The 18,793-nt window shown below is 36.8% G+C and overlaps 1 protein-coding gene across 1 annotated transcript in view; it reads left to right on the plus strand.

Annotated features, from left to right (window-relative positions):
* The first annotated feature begins 284 nt into the window (after positions 1 to 284).
* The window catches only part of LOC150092410 (oligosaccharyltransferase complex subunit OSTC-like), a 45,002-nt gene continuing 26,493 nt past the window's right edge, over positions 285 to 18,793 (plus strand). The window contains exons 1-2 of the mRNA XM_090415096.1: positions 285 to 460; positions 13,020 to 13,093. Of these exons, the coding sequence (XP_090271222.1) occupies positions 319 to 460; positions 13,020 to 13,093 (216 nt within the window). The 5' untranslated portion in view covers positions 285 to 318. The remainder of the gene's footprint in view (positions 461 to 13,019; positions 13,094 to 18,793) is intronic.

The following is an 18,793-nucleotide window of genomic DNA, read 5'->3' on the forward strand; positions in this document are numbered from 1 at the left end:
ACACCAAAGTCATTTACCATCTTCTGATTAGTTGGCATTTTAGGCTAGAAAGGTGTGCATTCGTGGCTGCAATATGGCAGCCCAAATTAAGTGAACAGTTGACTGATAAACGTCTATTTTCACTAATGAAGTTACTTAATTAAAGAAGGGAATAATTTAAAACTTTTTATATTATGCCTATATAATAATTCTGAATTTCTAGTAATAATAGGTTCCGGCGGCCAATCATATTGATCAAAAGCACTGCTGCGACCGTTCGATACAACCTGTGATGACAACTTCCTGTAGTCAAGTGGATGTAGGCTGTCTGCATGTGAGATGATGGAGTTGCTATATAGTGTTCCTTTTTATGTTCTAGAAGTACCACACATAAAACTTAAAAGGCCGACATGGCTTCATCAACCTTCCGCAATGGTTATGTATTCTCTAGTACTGGGATCTTATTTTTTAGTGTGTGGTGGTAAGTTTCAATTATAATTATGCGGAATATGTATTATAGTTAATAGTCGTATGCTGAACTTTTTCTGGGACTATTCCGTAAGTCACGTAATTGCTTCAGAAATAGTAAGAAAAGATTCTGAACAAGGTTAATTAAAAGATTCAGGAAAAGACTAAACTAATATTTTGGGCCTCTCGTATGATATCTTTCTATAGCTTGCGAGGGTAGCCCGTTTTCTCTTTCTCACCATCGTCTTTCACTGTAAATAATCAGCCCTGGATTAATCGGATGAAAATCCCTCACAACTTAAAACATGGAAGCAAGACTCCTCGTAGGAGACACATCCTGTGTAATGTAATAGCTGTCATGCTTTAAATTCATTCACATTTCTTGCACTGACAACATTCTCTCTTGCATAGACTCCAGTTGCTCACTACTCTTCATACAAGAAATCTATTCTTTATATTCTTGCTTACCATACCTCTGTACAGTTTCCAGGGATGGGCTGTTGTTCCTAGCTCCTTTCAATAATTTATTGTACAGGTTCCTCCATGGAGTCCAATGACTCATTGCAGGAGATGCAACCTATCTGCACAATGTAACATACCTCTCCTTCCACCCATTTAACAGACAAAGCACTCACAACTGACTCTGGCAATCAATTCCATGCATTCACAACTTTCCAAGCAAAAAATCTAATCCTTTAATTTAACTTCCATGATGATCTCTTGTTCTGGCCTCAGGCCAAGTGCTGAAACATTTCCTCTGCATCAATGCTCTAAAACCTTTTAAGCAACTTCGATGTTTCTATCATATCCCCTCTTTTCTTCTTATCAGCCTCTGCAATCCACACACACACCCTCAATCTATTCTCATAGGGAATATTCTACAGACCACTCATCATCTTGGTTGCTTGCCTCTGGATCTTCTTCACTGCTTCCTAATCTTCCCAAGAAACCCAGGAGATTAGACTGTATACAGTAATCCAGATGTGGATGCATCAAGGCCTTATAAATAGGAATAACAACTTCCTTATCTCTACTTGTTAGTGTTTTCTTCAATAGCCAAGCAATCTTATGAGCTGCCTTAGCAGTATGTCCTCTAAACTTTAACTCTGTCTACCACCACCCCTAAATCTAGCTTCTTCTATTTCCTGGAGTACAGTTCCATCAATATGGTACACAGCTTGTAATCTATTTATTTCAAAATGCATAACTTTACATTTCTCCACATTAACTGATACCATTATCATTTACCCATTGCTTTGATTAATTATTACTCTGCCTAATTTTGCATCATCAGTAAACATCTGAATATTTTCTTTTAGGTATTTCCTATATCATTTATGTACAAATTAAATAGTAATGGTCCTAGCACTGACCCATGCAGCACACCACTAGTTACCTGTTTTTGCCTTGATTCTGCCCCTCCATATATCACTTTTTGATATCTTCCCAGCAGCTGCTCTCTTATCCACATAACCAGTGTCATATCCATCCCCCATTTGTTCTAATTTGTATAATAGTTCCATGTGGTATTCTTTCAGATGTTTTTGCAAAATTCAGCAGAATTTTGCACATTTTCACAAAACCTACACTGATATTCCATCTAATCCCACAGCTGTATTTACATGGCAATCCTGCAATATCCTAAGAACCTCCAGTTCATCCACCTGTGTTCCCACATCTGTCAATTACGTATTTGGTTTAATCCTTTATCCAAGTGTAAACAAAGTTTGCACCTGAAATATTTTCAGAACTGGGGCAACTAGTGGTAAAGATGGTATAAGTTCTGATCACTTGCCTTAGTATCCCATAATGCAAAGCACATATCCTTATGGGTATGTATAATGCTATGCATTATGGAAAGGACACTTGAATAAAGGATTAAACCAAATATGTAATGGGTAGCATAGCCAAGTGAAAACACTTCCCACATCTGTGTCTATCATATGTCACAGCAGTAACCTCACATGGATGATATAGACTTACAAAGTGGTCACTGAGTAACTCAACTATTTTATCTGCTTCTGTCACCTTGTGACCATCATCACTCATTAAGGTTAATCTTCCTCTTACTTTCGCATAATGAAAGAATTGTTTGGGATTTCCTTTGGCCTTCTCGGCAAGATTCTTGTAATCTGATTTTGCCTTCCTTGCCATGCTGGTCAGCTTTCTTGCCTGAGCCTTGTACTTCTTGAGTTTGCTGGTACACCATTTCTCTTTATATACCCTCCACATCATTTTCTTCTTCTGCAGCTCATGCCTAATGATATTACTCAACCATCTAACTCCTGCCTGATATCCCCCCCCTCCTTCCTTACCTTCAGTATACAATTTAATATTGCTTCCTCGAGATGACCCATGAAAACTATCTCCCATGCGCTACTGACGTCCTTCCTTTCTTTATTATACCATGGCACAAATTTAAACTTCTCCCTAAGCTTGTCTACCCTTTCTTGAATATTCCTCATGTTTTACAACCCCCCCCACCCCCAAGTCAAGACCACATGACCACACTGCCTCCTATTGAAGGAGTGTGGCCACCTTGGTTATGGATAGTTTTCTGATCCTGTGAACAGCCACACATCTCTCAGTATATGTATATATTTCATTTTCTTCCTTCCAGTCTATATCTCCATAGTTGAAGTACCATATAATAATCACTCAACCTGTACTAATTTGTACTAATTTATATATGTTATCATAATCATATCTCTTTTAAAGTTTTGCAATTTATACTTTTTTCAGGATAACCTCATAAATTACATTTCACAGCATTGAAATTGTTTCCTGAACATACATCCCTTTCTCAGACTTCTGTTGCCATGCCATGTCCATCTGCCCATAACACAGTGATTCTCGTCATATGATACAAGTCCATCATATTGGATTATATTCCTTCATTCGGCCTTTGTAACCAACATTTCAAACTAATTGCTTTAAATATTCATGCCATGCTGGCCTGGTTGGCTCTCCAGCCTAAAGCTGCGAGTTTGAATCTTGCCATGGGCATCTATATTTGTGATTGTCTGTGAAAATACTAATGGTGGTGGGTAGTAGATGGTGTTGGTGTAGATGATGCATTTCGTTGTAGTTGGTTGATTGAGTGGTGGAAACAAGGAGTTGTAGAGTGGGTGCCCTCCCTCTATGAGTCTTTTGACTTCTTGGAGGTGTCACATAATAATAATAATGAAAACAAGGCAATTAAATCTGTCACAGATTTAGATCTGATGTCCAATCAAACCCTTGTACAAGTGACACCAATCATCTCCCTATTTTTCCTTCACCATAACAGCAAACCTATGCATTGTCTTCATTATTTTTTGCAGTATGCCTTCAGAACTTTTTATTACATCATGGTTCTTTATCTTTTATTCTTCTTGCAGCAGAGTCTTGCCAGTGTCATATTGCAGCTGTTCATTTCTAAATTTGAGTTCAAAATTTAGCTGTGTTTAACAAATATCCATGTCCATCTGCCCATGACACTGATTTTAGTCATATGATGCAAGTCCATCATATTGGATTATATTCCTTTATTCTTCCTAAAAATATTCATGTTTTATCTTTTACTCTGCAGACTAGGTGATTATATTTTCACAATGTGTACCAGATGTAGTCTTACCTAAACTGTGCAGTGAAACTGTTAATCTCTGCATGCCTTGGTCATTGTAGTAATTTGTTGTGATCATTTGCCAGAAATGTAATGCTTAAAAAATAAAAGGGAGAGTGGGAAATATATAGATATCACAATATTGTGGTATTAATATAGTGTCCATCCAATATCTCTCTGCCTCGAGTGTTGTACTTAAGCATATACTTTATATGTTACTTATAAGAGGTTTGTTTTTTTTTAAGTCAGAGACAGCAATGCAGATAATATAACTAAAATAATTTCATTACTATTTTCTGTATTTTTCCAAAGTCAAATTGACATCAGCAGGGAACATTACATGCATATGAGTAACTGAGACTGAAGTGGAAACCTAAATTTCATATGTACGGTCTTGATTGGGAGCATGATGGATTGAGGATGAATGTTTCCTGGATGTAAGGCATCCAGATTTATTGAATTGTACTTAGGATATATATATATATATAACCTAAAACACAGGAAGATTCAAGGAAGTATGTTTCATATCTGTATTTGCTTTTGTGAAATATGGTGACAGAATCTTCTCAGTACACTGCAACGCATTCTGCTGAAAAAAAGGCCACCTTATTTCACAGGAATAATTACAAGATGTTCCTTGGAAACTGTCCTAACCTCTCAGTAAATTTGAATGCATAAAACTGCTTGCATTTTTCAGAGACAAGCAGCCATTATCCAGTCAAACCTGCTTAGGTGGTGCAGTTTAGAACTTTAAACCTTGCTGTGTTTCTTCACTTCTGTTTCATTCACTTGTGTATTGTTGCCTGTATGCATGCATCCTTACTTATGTATTGTACCTTGATGAAGCCAATTTGACTTGGCAAAAGACATGAAATAGTATGGCATCTAGGTGGTCATCTTCCTAAAAATATTCTCTAAAAATATAGGTGAGGGATAATGGATGTTTCTTATTGAGATGATTCCGCATGCATGTAAAAGATGATTCATTGTAATTTCACTGAAACTATTATTATTAAAAATTATCATTATTAAAAAGATAATTTTTAATAATGCCTCATTGTTGAACAGAATAGTGGTATCCTCTATACTTGAATAATCTGCAAAAGATCATTAGCTCTGTCTTTTATAGAGCTGAGTGTATAATGTCTACACTCTCCAGTCATGGATATTGAAGTTATTAGATGATAAAGGTTTCATTACAGACTGTGAGACCCTATGTTTTGAATTACCCACTACGGTATTGCAGTGCCATGTTTTTAACTAGTGGAGACTTTTAGAACTAATGTTGGTTTTTGTGCAAAATAAAATTCCATTTGCCGCACACATCATCATGTTTAAATATTAAGTCATTCTGTTGAGTAGTTACCCAGCTATGCCCTTTTGAAATGTGAACTTTAATTATAAGACAAAAGACTAAAACAAGTGACATACTTCTAAATAATAATTATGAAATATAATTTATTTAGGCTATAATGATTGCAGAAAGTAACAAATAGGTACACTAAACATGAAAATAAACATGAATGGCAGGTAATTTCAAAATGCAAAATTGAAAAATGGGATTTATTTGTACCTCTCGTCCTACTAATGGTATCAGTAGAGAAATAGTTGGGGAATTCTTTGAGTTATTATAGAGGAAAATTGAAGATCTAAAACAGCAAAGTAGGAAATGTTGGACAAATATATTCAAAGGTTCTATGATGATTTGATAAAAATGGTAGTACTAATTAAAATGGAGCACACCCTTTATCAAACCTACATACAAAGATTGCACAACACATAGTATCTTGATGTTCAGGAGGTTACAGATAAAGAAGGAATCTGTTAATTGTTTATTTAACAGCTTTAGGGTTGTGGTTTTTTTTTATCAGCTGCTTGCATTCTTACAGCTTTGGAAGAAAGTAGGGAAAAAATTGTGGCAGTTCAACAGAACATTCTCTTATAGTTACTTTCATGGACAGATCAGAATCTAACATCTTTGAGAAAGTAAGATGAGAAGTTTTTGGTGCACCTGAGATGCATGAGCAATATTCTCAAGTTGGGATTTGTACAATGTCAGGTATTGTGCAGGTGAGAAGTAATGTCCAGAGCAGGAGAGTTCACCTAATGTTTTGAAGACCAAAGAAGCTGTGGCTGAGAGGTGTTTGTCAGGGAAGCTTAGAGAAAGTCAAAAAAAGAAATTTAATCTGGTATTTGGAGAGCTGGGTACTGTCAAAATGGAAAGTAAAGTAAGATATTTCTTTTGAGATATTTCACAAGCCACAATAATCCATAAGAGGCCTTGATCAGACCTCATATAGATTATTGCACACAGATTTGGTCACCAGGTTTATGGAAACCTGGTGACAAGGATATGTTGGAAAGGGTTCAAAGAAGATTCGTAAAGGTGGTCTTTGGAATGTGGAGTACGAGAACAGATTGAGAGGATATAAGTTACAGAGCCTCATGAAGAGTGGGGGGGGGGATTGAGACATATATGCTAGTGAGGGATTGTTATCATGTTGATATAGAAGAGATTTTTCATAGGGGTTAGAATAGGAGGCCATCACCGGAAACTGTATAAGGAGGGTGTGAGCAGAGGAGTGAGTTCTTTGCATGGAGAGCAGCTCGTGAGTGGAATGCATTGCTTGAGTGTGTTGTGAATACAGACACATTGAACCAGTTTAAGGAATGGTTGGATGAGCTTTGTGCAATAGTGTGTACCCCCCATAATGAGTCTCTGACTCCATGGAGATCAGATGTTAATGTAAAACATCAAAAATATAAAGTAAACAGCTTTTGAATAAATAAATAAAAAAAGAATAAGAACTAACAGAAAAACATAATATTAACATAACATGACAGGCCAGCATGACAGTGTGCTTTCCTCTCATATTGAGAAACTTGTCATGACAAATTTTAGTAAATTTGTCCTCAGATAATCCAGAATTTGATGATAAATTTATCTAAATGAGAAAATTTTAAGCTAGAGCAGACCAAACTAGGAGAATTTATTGGCATCCTCTGATATGGGATGTCAGATGTAACAAATGCACACATGCTGCATTTGTGATGAAAAGAATTGTGTGAAATGTAGTTACAACGTTTGAGGTGAACGGTAGTTAAAATCAGCAGCTGAAGATCCATTTTGAATAACAGGAAGTTAAAAACAGAAATTAGGAATTCTGATTTGAATAACTGTAGGTGGTGGTGCATGTCATAATTATATTGCAATTAAAGCCATAAATGTTAGTGAATTCTCCTGCCCCCAGAAGTTTACTTATTTTTTTATTATTTTATTTTATTTTATTATTATTATTTTATTTTAATTTTTGCTACTTTGTCATTCGGTTTGATTTTTTTAAAATTGCTTTTATGGAAGTGTTTTTGCAATCTGTAGTAAAGCTGTATTTGATTACACTGTCATTGTCGAGCAAGAGGCAGATTAAGAGCGGGTGCTTGCAGCGAGAAGTGAATGCATTAAACATGCTTCCTACACACAGGGAATCTGATGGCTTTGGTACCTCTTCTTGCATACTTACTGCTATACTCCTATCACCCCTCTCTCCAATCTTGTAGAGCAAGTAGCAGCAGAATTATTCACTAGCTGGTCAGGATTTGGTCAGGAGCTGGTCCCATTTGCTATCCGCCACCCAGCCTGCAAATTTTTATTGTTTCAACCTTGAATGGTGAGGTCTGAATCCTTACATTGTATTTGGCATACCCCTAAAGGATGTCATTCACACTATATTTGCTGGCCTAGTCAGCTGAGTGGTTAGCGTATCCGCTCTCCAGCCAAAAGGCTGCAGGTTCGAATCACGCCATGGGCATGGATGTCTGTGATAATACTAGTAGTGGTGGACGTTAGATGGCGTTGGTGGATTGAGTGGTGGAGATTGTAGAGCAGGTACCCTACCTCGATGAGTTTTTGGACTCCCTGGAGGTGTCACATAATAATAATAATATGTGATAAGAGATGGGAGGGAAAAGACAGAAACAGGATCTCTCTTGCTCTGGGAGTAAGGCCTCTAGTAAACAAGGTGGTGGTTCATCTAGACAATGGTTCTCTATCATATAGAGGTCTAGTTAATTTATTTCAAACTAGGGAAGATGTGCTTTTGTGGCAGCTACTCACCAGATGCCATAGTCCAATTTGTGGAAACAGTCCACTACGAACAGGTGGAAGGATTGGTTTTGCTGGGAGATGCTTATATATTGCACATCATCAGCCCTTTAGTAGCCTACCTGGTAATTTCTTTTCAGGATATGGGCTATTCATTATGAACAATTATTGTTCACAATGAATTGTGAACAGTGATATCCTGAAAAGAAGAACGTGTATCATAAGTGCCTTTCAGAGTACAAAGAAAAATGTAAGAAAGCTGTTTTTTTTTAAAAGGACTTTTGAAATAAACTACCATTTTTGATAATAAATAAAACAATATCTGAACATTTTGACCTTGTTGGAAGTTTATTTTGCACTTGGTTAGACTATAATAAATTTAGTTTAATCCTTTATCCAAGTGTAAGCAAACAAAGTTTGCCTGAAAATATCTTCAGGACTGAGGTAAGGTAGTGCAACACCAGACAACTCTGAGCAAAGGTGGATCAAGCTCTCATCGCTCATTGTCTCAGTATCTCCCATAATGCAAAGCATATCTCCTTGCAGACATGTATACTGCTATGCATTAAGGGAAGGGCCACTACCCAGACCGGTTTCGACCTTTATTGAGGTCTCGTCAGTGGAAGGCAGACCCAAAAGTGGAGATACTAATGCAGAAGCAATAGGAGAGGTCATATTTACCTATAGGAGTTGCCAACACGTGTACCACCTTATTATTGAATTATTCTGGATTTAGAGAAAGATGTTGGAAGTTTATTTTTCACTTGGTTAGAGTATAATAAATTTAGTTTAATCCTTTATCCAAGTGTAAGCAAACAAAGTTTGTGCCTGAAAATATCTTCAGGACTGAGGTAAGGTAGTGCAACACCATATGCAATGCAACACATTTACCTGTGTTGCACCATGTGCAACACAGGTAAATATGACTTCTCCTATTGCTTCTCCCTTAGTTTATCTCCACTTTTTGGGTCTGTCTCCCACTGACGAGACCTCAATAAAGGTCGAAACCGGTCTGGGTAGTGGCCCTTCCCTTAATGCATAGCAGTATACATGTCCGCAAGGAGATGTGCGTTGCATTATGGGAGATACTGAGACAAGGAGTGATGAGAGCCTGGTCTCCCTTTGCTTGGAGTTGCCTGGTGTTGCATTACCTTATCTCAGTCCTGAAGATATTTTCAGGTGCAAACTTTGTTTGCTTACACTTGGATAAAGGATTAAACTAAATTTATTATAACATTTTGACCCTAGTAACCAGTGGGATATATGGAATAAAAGAAAAAAGAAATTAGTGAAAATACTAAACTTTCAAGACCAGTTTCATTGTTGATATCTGTTCATATGCTTAATTTTCCTATGAACTCTCATATCTAAGAGTTCTGATTTAGGGTATAAACATATGGTATTAATGGAAAAGCTATATTAAAAATGAAAATATTAGAATGGCATATGATATTATTAGTATTCAAGAATGTGTGAGCTGGCCTCACTTGTATATGTATGCTCACTTAAATAGGATGAAAGATTAAATATTAGCAAAAGAAGTGTTTGAAGCAGAAATGGTTCATTAAAAAAAAAACAGATGAAGACAGATCTAGGTAGACCAATGCGATACATAGCCTTAAAGACCAAATGCAAGTTATGACAATATTTGAAACCTCACAGATAGGATTAATTCAAAAGAAAATTGTTGTGAGCTAGTGATAATATAAATTTAATTATATAGAACTATCATAGTATACCGCACAATTTCTGAAAGTGCATATCAGGAAATGATTAAATTCACTCCATTCTTGAAAGTACCATTTTCAGTACGTTTCATTGTTATTTCTACAATTCATCCAAAGTTGGTATCCTCATCTGAAAATTCACATAAATCCCTTGAAGTTTTTCTTCTGAAAGATAGACCTTAATTTAGTTTGATTGTAATCATGGTGAATTAAGGCTGTGTGACTGGTATTTTATGTCTGTTAATTGCATGTTTTTTTTTAATTTTTTTTAATTTTTTTAAATATGAAAACCATGTTTCCAGAAGGTGAAATCCTCCAATTTACTTTTTTTTTTTTTTATTATTGTATTCCTTGGGAAACAAAGCAGGCGGGAGACTGTTCCACAGTGCAGCAATTGCAGGGATGAAGGAGGAGGAAAAGAAATTTGTTCTGTTTGTTTCTAGGTGTACTATAAAGGGATGTTGAGCAGCAGTTGCACCTATTCCAGCAAGCTTAGTACTGAGTGGAGGAATTATTGATGTTATTTCAGATGAGCATTTCCCATGGAAATATTTGTAGAATATACATACTGCAGAAACCAAACATCTGTGCGAAAGTGGGGGGAGAGAGAGATGGTAAGAGATGGGTCATTAATAAGTCTAATTACTCTCCTCTGCATTGAGTCAAACATTTTGAGAGAGCTTTTAGGGGTCTCACTCCATATGTGGGAGCAGTATTCAATAGCTGGGTGGATTTGAGACTGGCTAAATCTTTCCAGTTACAAAGACCTTATATTAAGTTCTGTTTTAAATGAAGTTAAAATAAAATTTTAAGGGATAAACTAAACTTTCATGTGAAACATTTTTGAAAGATTCAGCTTTCAACATACTGTGTCTGACTGTTTCTGAATCTCGCTTTGATATTTTCTCTTCATTTCCTTGATGGCTTAATAAAATCTTTTTTCCTCATTCTTTGTTAACATTATTATTATTATTATTACGGGTATCTCCATGGAGTCAGTAGACTCATCGCGGGAGACCCAAACTAGCAAAACAATATCTGTCATATCTCTTCTTGAATTCATTTACAGATGAAGAGCTCACAACTAAGTCAGGCAATGAATTCCACTCATTCACCACCCTCCAGGCAAAAAACCTTGTTCTGACACCTTTGTTAACCACACTCTTCTTTAATTTCCAGAGATGACCTCTTGTTCTTCCATCACTATCACACATCTGAAACATTTCCCCTGCATCAATCCTATAAAAACCTTTTAGTAATTTGAATGTTTCTATCATATCCCCTCTTCTTCGCCTATCAACCAATCTCTGCAATCCACAAGCTCTCAATCTATCAATGTAGGGAGCATTTTTTATATCACTCACCAACTTGGTCACTCTTCTCTGAACTCTCTCCACAGCCTCCTCATCTCCAAGGAATCCAGGTGACCAGACCTGAGCACAGTAATCCAAATGTGGAAGTATCAATGCTTTATAAAGGGGGGTATATACTATATACAATGGGTATATACAATATACAAGGGGGGTATATAAAGGGGGAATAATAACCTCTTTATCTCTGGATGTCAGTGTGTTCCTCAACAACCAAGTAATCCTATGTGCAATCTTGGACACCTTAGCAATGTGTCCTCTGAACATCACCAAGATATTCAGAGAAACAGAAAGTGAGCAATTCCTTTGAGATGCTGATGGTAGAAATCAATTCATTTGAATACTGACTGATGGTAGGAAGGTATTGCATAACAAGAAAGGCAAGAGCTTAAATGGAAATAAAGGTAGATGAACTGGAGATGCATAGGATATTACAGAACCTTTATGTGAATACAGCTATGGGATTAGATGGTATACTAGCTCAAGTTTTACAAGAAGGTACTAGGGAATTGGCAGTGCCTTTTGGCTCTGGATTTCTTCTCTCCACCCAAGGGAGGGTGGGGGTGAGAGAAAAGAAAATAGCTCCATTGCATAAAATGCTAAGACAGATGGCAAATTCAGCATCTCAGGAGTGGTGTGGTGAGGTGATCATGGTATCAGGGAAGTTACGAGAAAAACCCAGGTATATCTAGATAAGAATAGGATACTCTATGGCTGTGGGAGGGGAGCATTGTTTATTATTATATTAACACACTTTATTATATAATGTGTACAGTATTATAGTATAGTATATTAACATACCTTAAGCATGTGTGCGTGTGCTCGCGCACACACACACACCTCTCATGGATAGTGATTCACACTACACTCGAACCAAAAAAAGTCAATCTTTATTAGTTCCAAGAGCAAAAACATTTGCTCTGGTGAGTTGACTCTAGCTCCAAATTGTTACAAATGCATTTGTCATTAGTAGATACAGTATAAAATAATTGAAACATTTTAAGTTTAAATAAAAAAAAGTGCTATAGTATTTTTTTTTTTTTTTTTCATTTACAAAATTGAACTCCACTTAACATTTAATTTTTTTTTAATGTAAATCACACCCATAAAAGGTTATAAAAAAATCCAATTATCCAGTCCACAATAGGTTTATAACCTATTATGGATTGTATTTCTGTCTGTTCTTGATATGGAGCTGAACTGTCCTTATGTAATGATGATCATTCATATCAGTCATTAGAGGATGCTGCTACTTGATGACTGGAAAATCATCTTCACTCCTATTCTATATATCTTTTCAAGGCATCTAGGAAATGTGTATATGGTTTGATAAGAACAAATATATCTTACATGGCTATCTGATTAATTTCCATTTATCATAAAGATATCATATAAGTTAGAGGAATTGAGCCGATTTTGTCAGATGGCTTTCTTTTTATGGAGAAACATTTTTGAGACATATTTATAATACTTCCTATCTCTATAAACCTAGAATAAGTCAGACTTCAAGTGTCGCATTTTGTAAGGAGTTCTATGTGTGGTTGACATCATACAGCAGTATTCTGCATGTGGCAGCCTAACTTCATGCTGAATACTGTTCCATTAATTACCTGCTATATGTGAGATGATGTAACATCTATACATCACTTTAATTTAGTTTCTTAGTGTGTGTGTGTGTGTACACTTTTCATATTGGCATATGCTAAGAAGTATGATAAAACAATCTTGTTAACTCTGCTGTATTTATTTTTTCCACCTCTGCTCTGTAGGAATTATCTATGATGTAATAGTAGAGCCTCCAAGCATTGGCTCTACAGTTGATGAACATGGACATTCCAAGCCTGTAAGTTTTGTTGATAAGTATTAACAGAAAACTTTGTAGTTGTTATCAGTGTACTTTTTATCCAAAATTTTATTGTTTAATGTGTGGAATAATAATATTTATTCATTTATTATCTGTCCCACTGCTCCAGCATTTACCTCTGGGTCCAGCAAGCCAGTGATTCCAAAAGTTAAATGTATTAATGAATAATATTCTTGATGAAAATGAATGACAGCTGGTAATTAAATTTATTGCTAACATTGTGTCTAAGCTGAGGTATTTGCAAGGTACAGGAATAAATATATGATTGCTGTTATTTACAAAGGCCAACTGAGCAACCATTCCAAAACTCTATACTGCTATATTAATGTTCTGTCTGCAATGGCTTTCCCATTTCTTTTAGGAGAAATGGGGAATACTCTTTCTATTTTCCACTTTCTTCTAGACTGGAGAAATTGGGATATCATTTCTTCACTTTAGGTGCATTTGTTAATTAATAATGTCCGTGCAGTTAATCTAGTGGCTGTGCGCTTTGCAACCATATGCCTGGAGAAGGAGTGTCCTTGGTTTGATTCCTGTCGGTGATGTGAAGAGCTGAAGGATCTTCCTCAGCCTTGCAAAGCAGGCAAACCGGCCTTGAGAACTCAAGATTACAGACATGGATACACCGGGGCATAGGGCCACCTTATCCTGTGAACGGTTTGAGTTCTGGTGATTAATTAACCCTCGACACCGCAAGGTAAAAGAGGGATAAGGAAGATGAGATGAGATATGTATATATGATTTTTTTTTTAATTAAATGACTGGATACCGAGGGATAAAAGTAAAATATAGTTTATTACCACAACTAGTTTCGTCTTTTAACAGACTTCTTCAGGTGCATAAAAAAGAGAAAACCAAGCAAAAAACATGAAGGAATAAACTCCCAATAAACAAAGCATTAGCATACACAGTTCAGTATTAAAGCATTGGCATTTGGACATTTAAAACTGTTCTCTGGATAACCTTATTGTTGGGCATGCGCATGCATTCAGAATCTCGTGAATGCCAAATTTGGATAGCAGCATAATGACAGTCTGATAGGTTATAACTAAGGTTGTTATTAAGATGTATAGGGTTAAGGATGATTTCTTTAGATTCCATTATATATATATATATTTTTTTTTTTTTTTCATTATGCTTCAGATGTTTTTGATTAGTGATTTCATTGTTGTGGAGTTTTAAGTGTTTTAATTTCAGAAGGTAATAGCATTCAGTGACAAAGTTGTTTGATTATTGTCTAATTCATTTTGAAGTCTTTACACTGCTGAAGCAAATGTTAATTGGTGTATGCTCAGTTTTAAGCATCAATTAGTATGCGTGAGGTTTCTACAGTTAGAGAAGGGAAATGTGCCACCTGGTTACTAGAATGTTTAAGAATATATATAAAGTTATTTTCCACTTCAACAGTAATTTGATTCTCACTTTAAGGGTGTTTATGGCAGTGGTGGAATTACGATTGTTGCCCCTGTTCTCCACAAACTTTTGTTGGACTCATAAGTGCTTTCATTGAGCCACTCAAAAACTTTTGCTGAGCTAAATGCTTCTCAATGCTGTAACTACTACTAGAATAGGAAGCCATAACCATGCTCTGGATTATGGGCTTTTTTTATATTTGATAAGATTAATTATTAGTTTGAATAGGGTAGTTATCATCATACCTCCATAATGGTGAGAATATAAGTGTAAGGGCAACAACATTATATAATTGTGCTAATGACAGGAATGTGCATTATCATGGAAACGATTGAGGAGAGAACAACTTCGAATTTGTATTCATTCAGTTCGGACCCATCATATGCATGCGAAGATGTCTACATATATTAGGCATTAGAGTAAATAGAGATCTGCAAGTTGTCCAACTGTGTCATGCAGACTTCAGACAAGAGTATACAAAAGAACATGGAAGTAGATTATTATGTCTATACATGAATGGTAGGGGAATCAGAAACAAAGGGGTAGAGTTTTGATGCCTTGTTCGATATGTTGGGACTTCAGATTGGTGGATCTGTTGGTAGTGATTAAGAAATGCATCACCAAATAGATATGTTGGGTGCAAAAAGAGTAATCATAATGGGAGACTTTAATTATCTAAATATTGATTGGTAGCAGTACAATTTCATGAGAAGAGCAAAACTGAATTTATTGAGCTGTTGCAAGACAACTTCATCAAGCAACATGTGACAGAAGGAACTTGAGGTCAAAGCATGTTAGATTTGATTATAGTGTCATAGGGTGTTTCAGTTAGATGTGACTATTCTTGACTCTGGTTAGTGACTGGATCATGTGGTACTCACTTGGGAAGTGACTAAGTTTATGAATGTTCCATTCAGAAAAGGTTACATTCTGTGAACTACAAAGCAGGTAATTATTACCACCTGAGAGGTATGCTGGGTTCCGTGCCATGGTATCAGTCATTGGATGGGAAGGATATTGACAGTGTGTGGGAAGTGTTTGAAAAATACTTAAATAATGCGATATCAGAATGTGGCCTTAGAGTTCGAAGAATAGAGTAGGAGTGAAATGGATTTGTAATATAATTAAGCAAGAGATTCATAAGAAAAAGATTATGTGAAAGGAATATTGTTTGCATAAGAATGATATCAGTTATTATTATTATTATTATTATTATTATTATTACGGGCAACTCCAGGGAGTCATTAGACTCATCGAGGGAGGCCCCAAATCATTTTCATCACAACTATTCGACATTCATACAGTATCTATCATACCTCGCCTTAAACTCATTCACTGTCACAGCATCCACCACAGACTCAGGGAGCGCATTCCACTCATTCACTACTCTAAAAGTAAAGAACCCAGCTCTAACACCTTTACTAACCACACTTTTGCCCAGTTTCCATGGATGTCCCCTAGTCCTCCCACAACCAGCCCTGTTCTCAAAAATATCTTCTGAATTAATTTTATAGAAACCCTTCAGTAATTTGAATGTCTCAATCATATCTCCCCTCCTCCGCCTATCAACCAATTTTTGCAACCCACAAATCCTCAACCTGTTCTCATACGGTTCATTCCACAGACCTGCTATCATCTTGGTCACTCGCCTCTGGATCCTCTCCACCTCCTCCCCATCAAGAAGAAACCTAGGTGACCAAATCTGAGCACAGTAGTCGAGATGAGGTCTTATCAAGGCTCGATACAGAGGAACAATAACCTGCTTGTCTCTGCTTGTCAACGTATTCTTCAGCAACCAAGTGATTTGATGAGCTGATTTGGCCACTTTTGCAATGTGTCCCCTAAATTTCAATTCCTTATCCACCAACACTCCTAAATCTCGTGCCTCATCAATTTCCTGGAGCACGGTTCCACCAATGCAGTAAACTGCCTCCCATCTTTTCACCCCAAAATGCATAACCTTACATTTTGCCACATTAAATTGACATCCATTCTCCCTAGCCCAGACCTCCAATCTATCCAAATCATCCTGCAAAATTTTGACGTCATCTGCATTCACTATTGCCCTACCCAACTTCGCATCATCCGCAAACAAATGAACTGTTCCTCTCAGATCCTTTCCTATATCATTTATGAACAAATTAAACAGCAGTGGTCCAAGAACAGATCCTTGTGGTACACCACTAGTCACAGGCCGTCTAGTGGACTCTACTCCTGAGTAAACCACTCTCTGATATCTCTCCGTCAACCACCCTCCTATCCATCTCACCAACCCTATGTCCATTCCCATATGCTGCAATTTACTGATTAGAATTCCATGTGGTATCCTGTCAAAGGCCTTAGCAAGGTCCAGCAGAATCACTGTAAACCCATTACCCTTATCCAGTTCAGCCGTCACTGTGTTATAATACGTGAGCAAGTTACTGAGGCATGACCTACCCTTCACAAAACCATGCTGTCCCCGATACAGTATCCCATTTTCTTCTATCCAATCTTGTATTTTCCTCTTGACTATTTTCTCTAAGACCTTGATAATGATTCCTGTTATGCTGATTGGCCGGTAATTTTCAACAGCAGCCTTGGAACCACCTTATGATAATTATAAGTAGCAGGCCAGAAGAGTCACAAGTGTTGTACAGAAAGCTTTTCTGAGTATGAAAAGAAACTGGCTCTGCAACCAAAAAGAATTCAATCTGAAGTCCCAACATATCAAACAAGGCATCAAAACTCTACCCCTTTGTTTCTGATTCTCCTACCATTCATGTATAGACATAATAATCTATTTCCATGTTCTTTTGTATACTCTTGTCTGAAGTCTGCATGACAACCAAAAAGACAACCAAAAAGAATTCTATTGTTATGCAATAGAATTGCAAGTAAATTTTACTGCAAGTAAAAGAAAGAATGAATTTGAAAGAATAACTACTGAATGTAGATGGTCTGCAGGTGACTGAAGCAGAAGATGTATTAGGGCTCCTATTCAGAAATGGGGTGACAGTGAATCTACTTTGCAATGAACAGATGGGTTTATTAAGGAAAGGTCATGTTTTAGTAGCTTGCTCACATTCTATAATAATGTTACCATTGATTGTTCAACTAACGAGCAGCCATTTTGCTAAAAGCTATCAATCAACATTGAACTCACTTCTAATTCTTGATCGTATGAGGAAACTAATGTGGATAAGTAGGAAGAACTAGAGTTGTTGCACAAACTGAATAAGAATTGTGTAATAGGAACTGATAGGATATCAGCACTGATGCTCAAAGAGTGTTCCACTGAACTGGCTATTCCGTTGACCAGGCTGTATAATTTGGGTTCTCAGAACAGGGGAAGATTCTGCAGGAATGGAAAGAATGCATACTAATCCCATTGCACAAGGGTGGTGCAAAGACCGTTCAACTACTGAACAATCAGTATCTCAGGAGCAGTGGTGAAGATTTTGGAAAAATTGGTCAGGGCTCCTATTCAGAAATGGGTTGACAGTGAATCTACTTTGCAATGAACAGATGGGTTTATTAAGGGAAGGTCATGTTTTAGCAGTTTGCTCACATTCTATAATAATGTTACCATTGAACTAGACAAGGAGAATAGTACACCATGACACTTGAATTTTGCTAAGGCTTTTGACAGAATACAGCATGGAAGACTGTTGCATAAATTGGAGAATATGGATTTGGATTATAAAATATTAGCAAGGATAAGAGGATGGCTGACTGACAGATATCAAAAAGTGGTATACGGGGGATGTGAGTCTTCAAGATTTAAGGGTGAAGGATGGTGGGCTTGGGGTTCCATCACTTAGATGACTGATCCCACTGAGTCAAGAAAGGACACCGTTGAAGTCTTGCTGGCCCCAAGCCCGGAGAAATGGGGAGGGTTGGCGAGGGGCCCAACCACCCCTCCTGTAAAAATATCTCTGGTTACGAAACAAACCCCACAGAAGCCTCGGATGCAGTTCAGTGTCAGTAAATGTAAAGTCATTCACTTTGGCATGATTAGATATCCAATGTCATTATATTGGTGGGATTATGTAGAAGAAACTGATGAGGCTTGGGATCTTGGAGTGTTAGTAGATAGCAAGTTGAAGTTCAAGGGCCATGTAGCAAAGATTTCAAATACAACTTAAAAGATAATTGCAATGCTGAAAAGAACTTTCACATGTAAAGATAAGGATGTCATTTTGTCTTTTTTCAAGGCCTTGATAAGACCTCACTTGGACGATTGTGTGCAGGTCTGGTCTCCTAGTTTCTGTTGTGATTCTGTGA

This window comes from Typopeltis vanoorti, chromosome 26, assembly GCF_054136105.1.
Source record: "Typopeltis vanoorti isolate ZY-2024b chromosome 26, IOZ_Tvanoo_1.0, whole genome shotgun sequence".
In the NCBI taxonomy this organism is placed as follows: domain Eukaryota; kingdom Metazoa; phylum Arthropoda; class Arachnida; order Uropygi; family Thelyphonidae; genus Typopeltis; species Typopeltis vanoorti.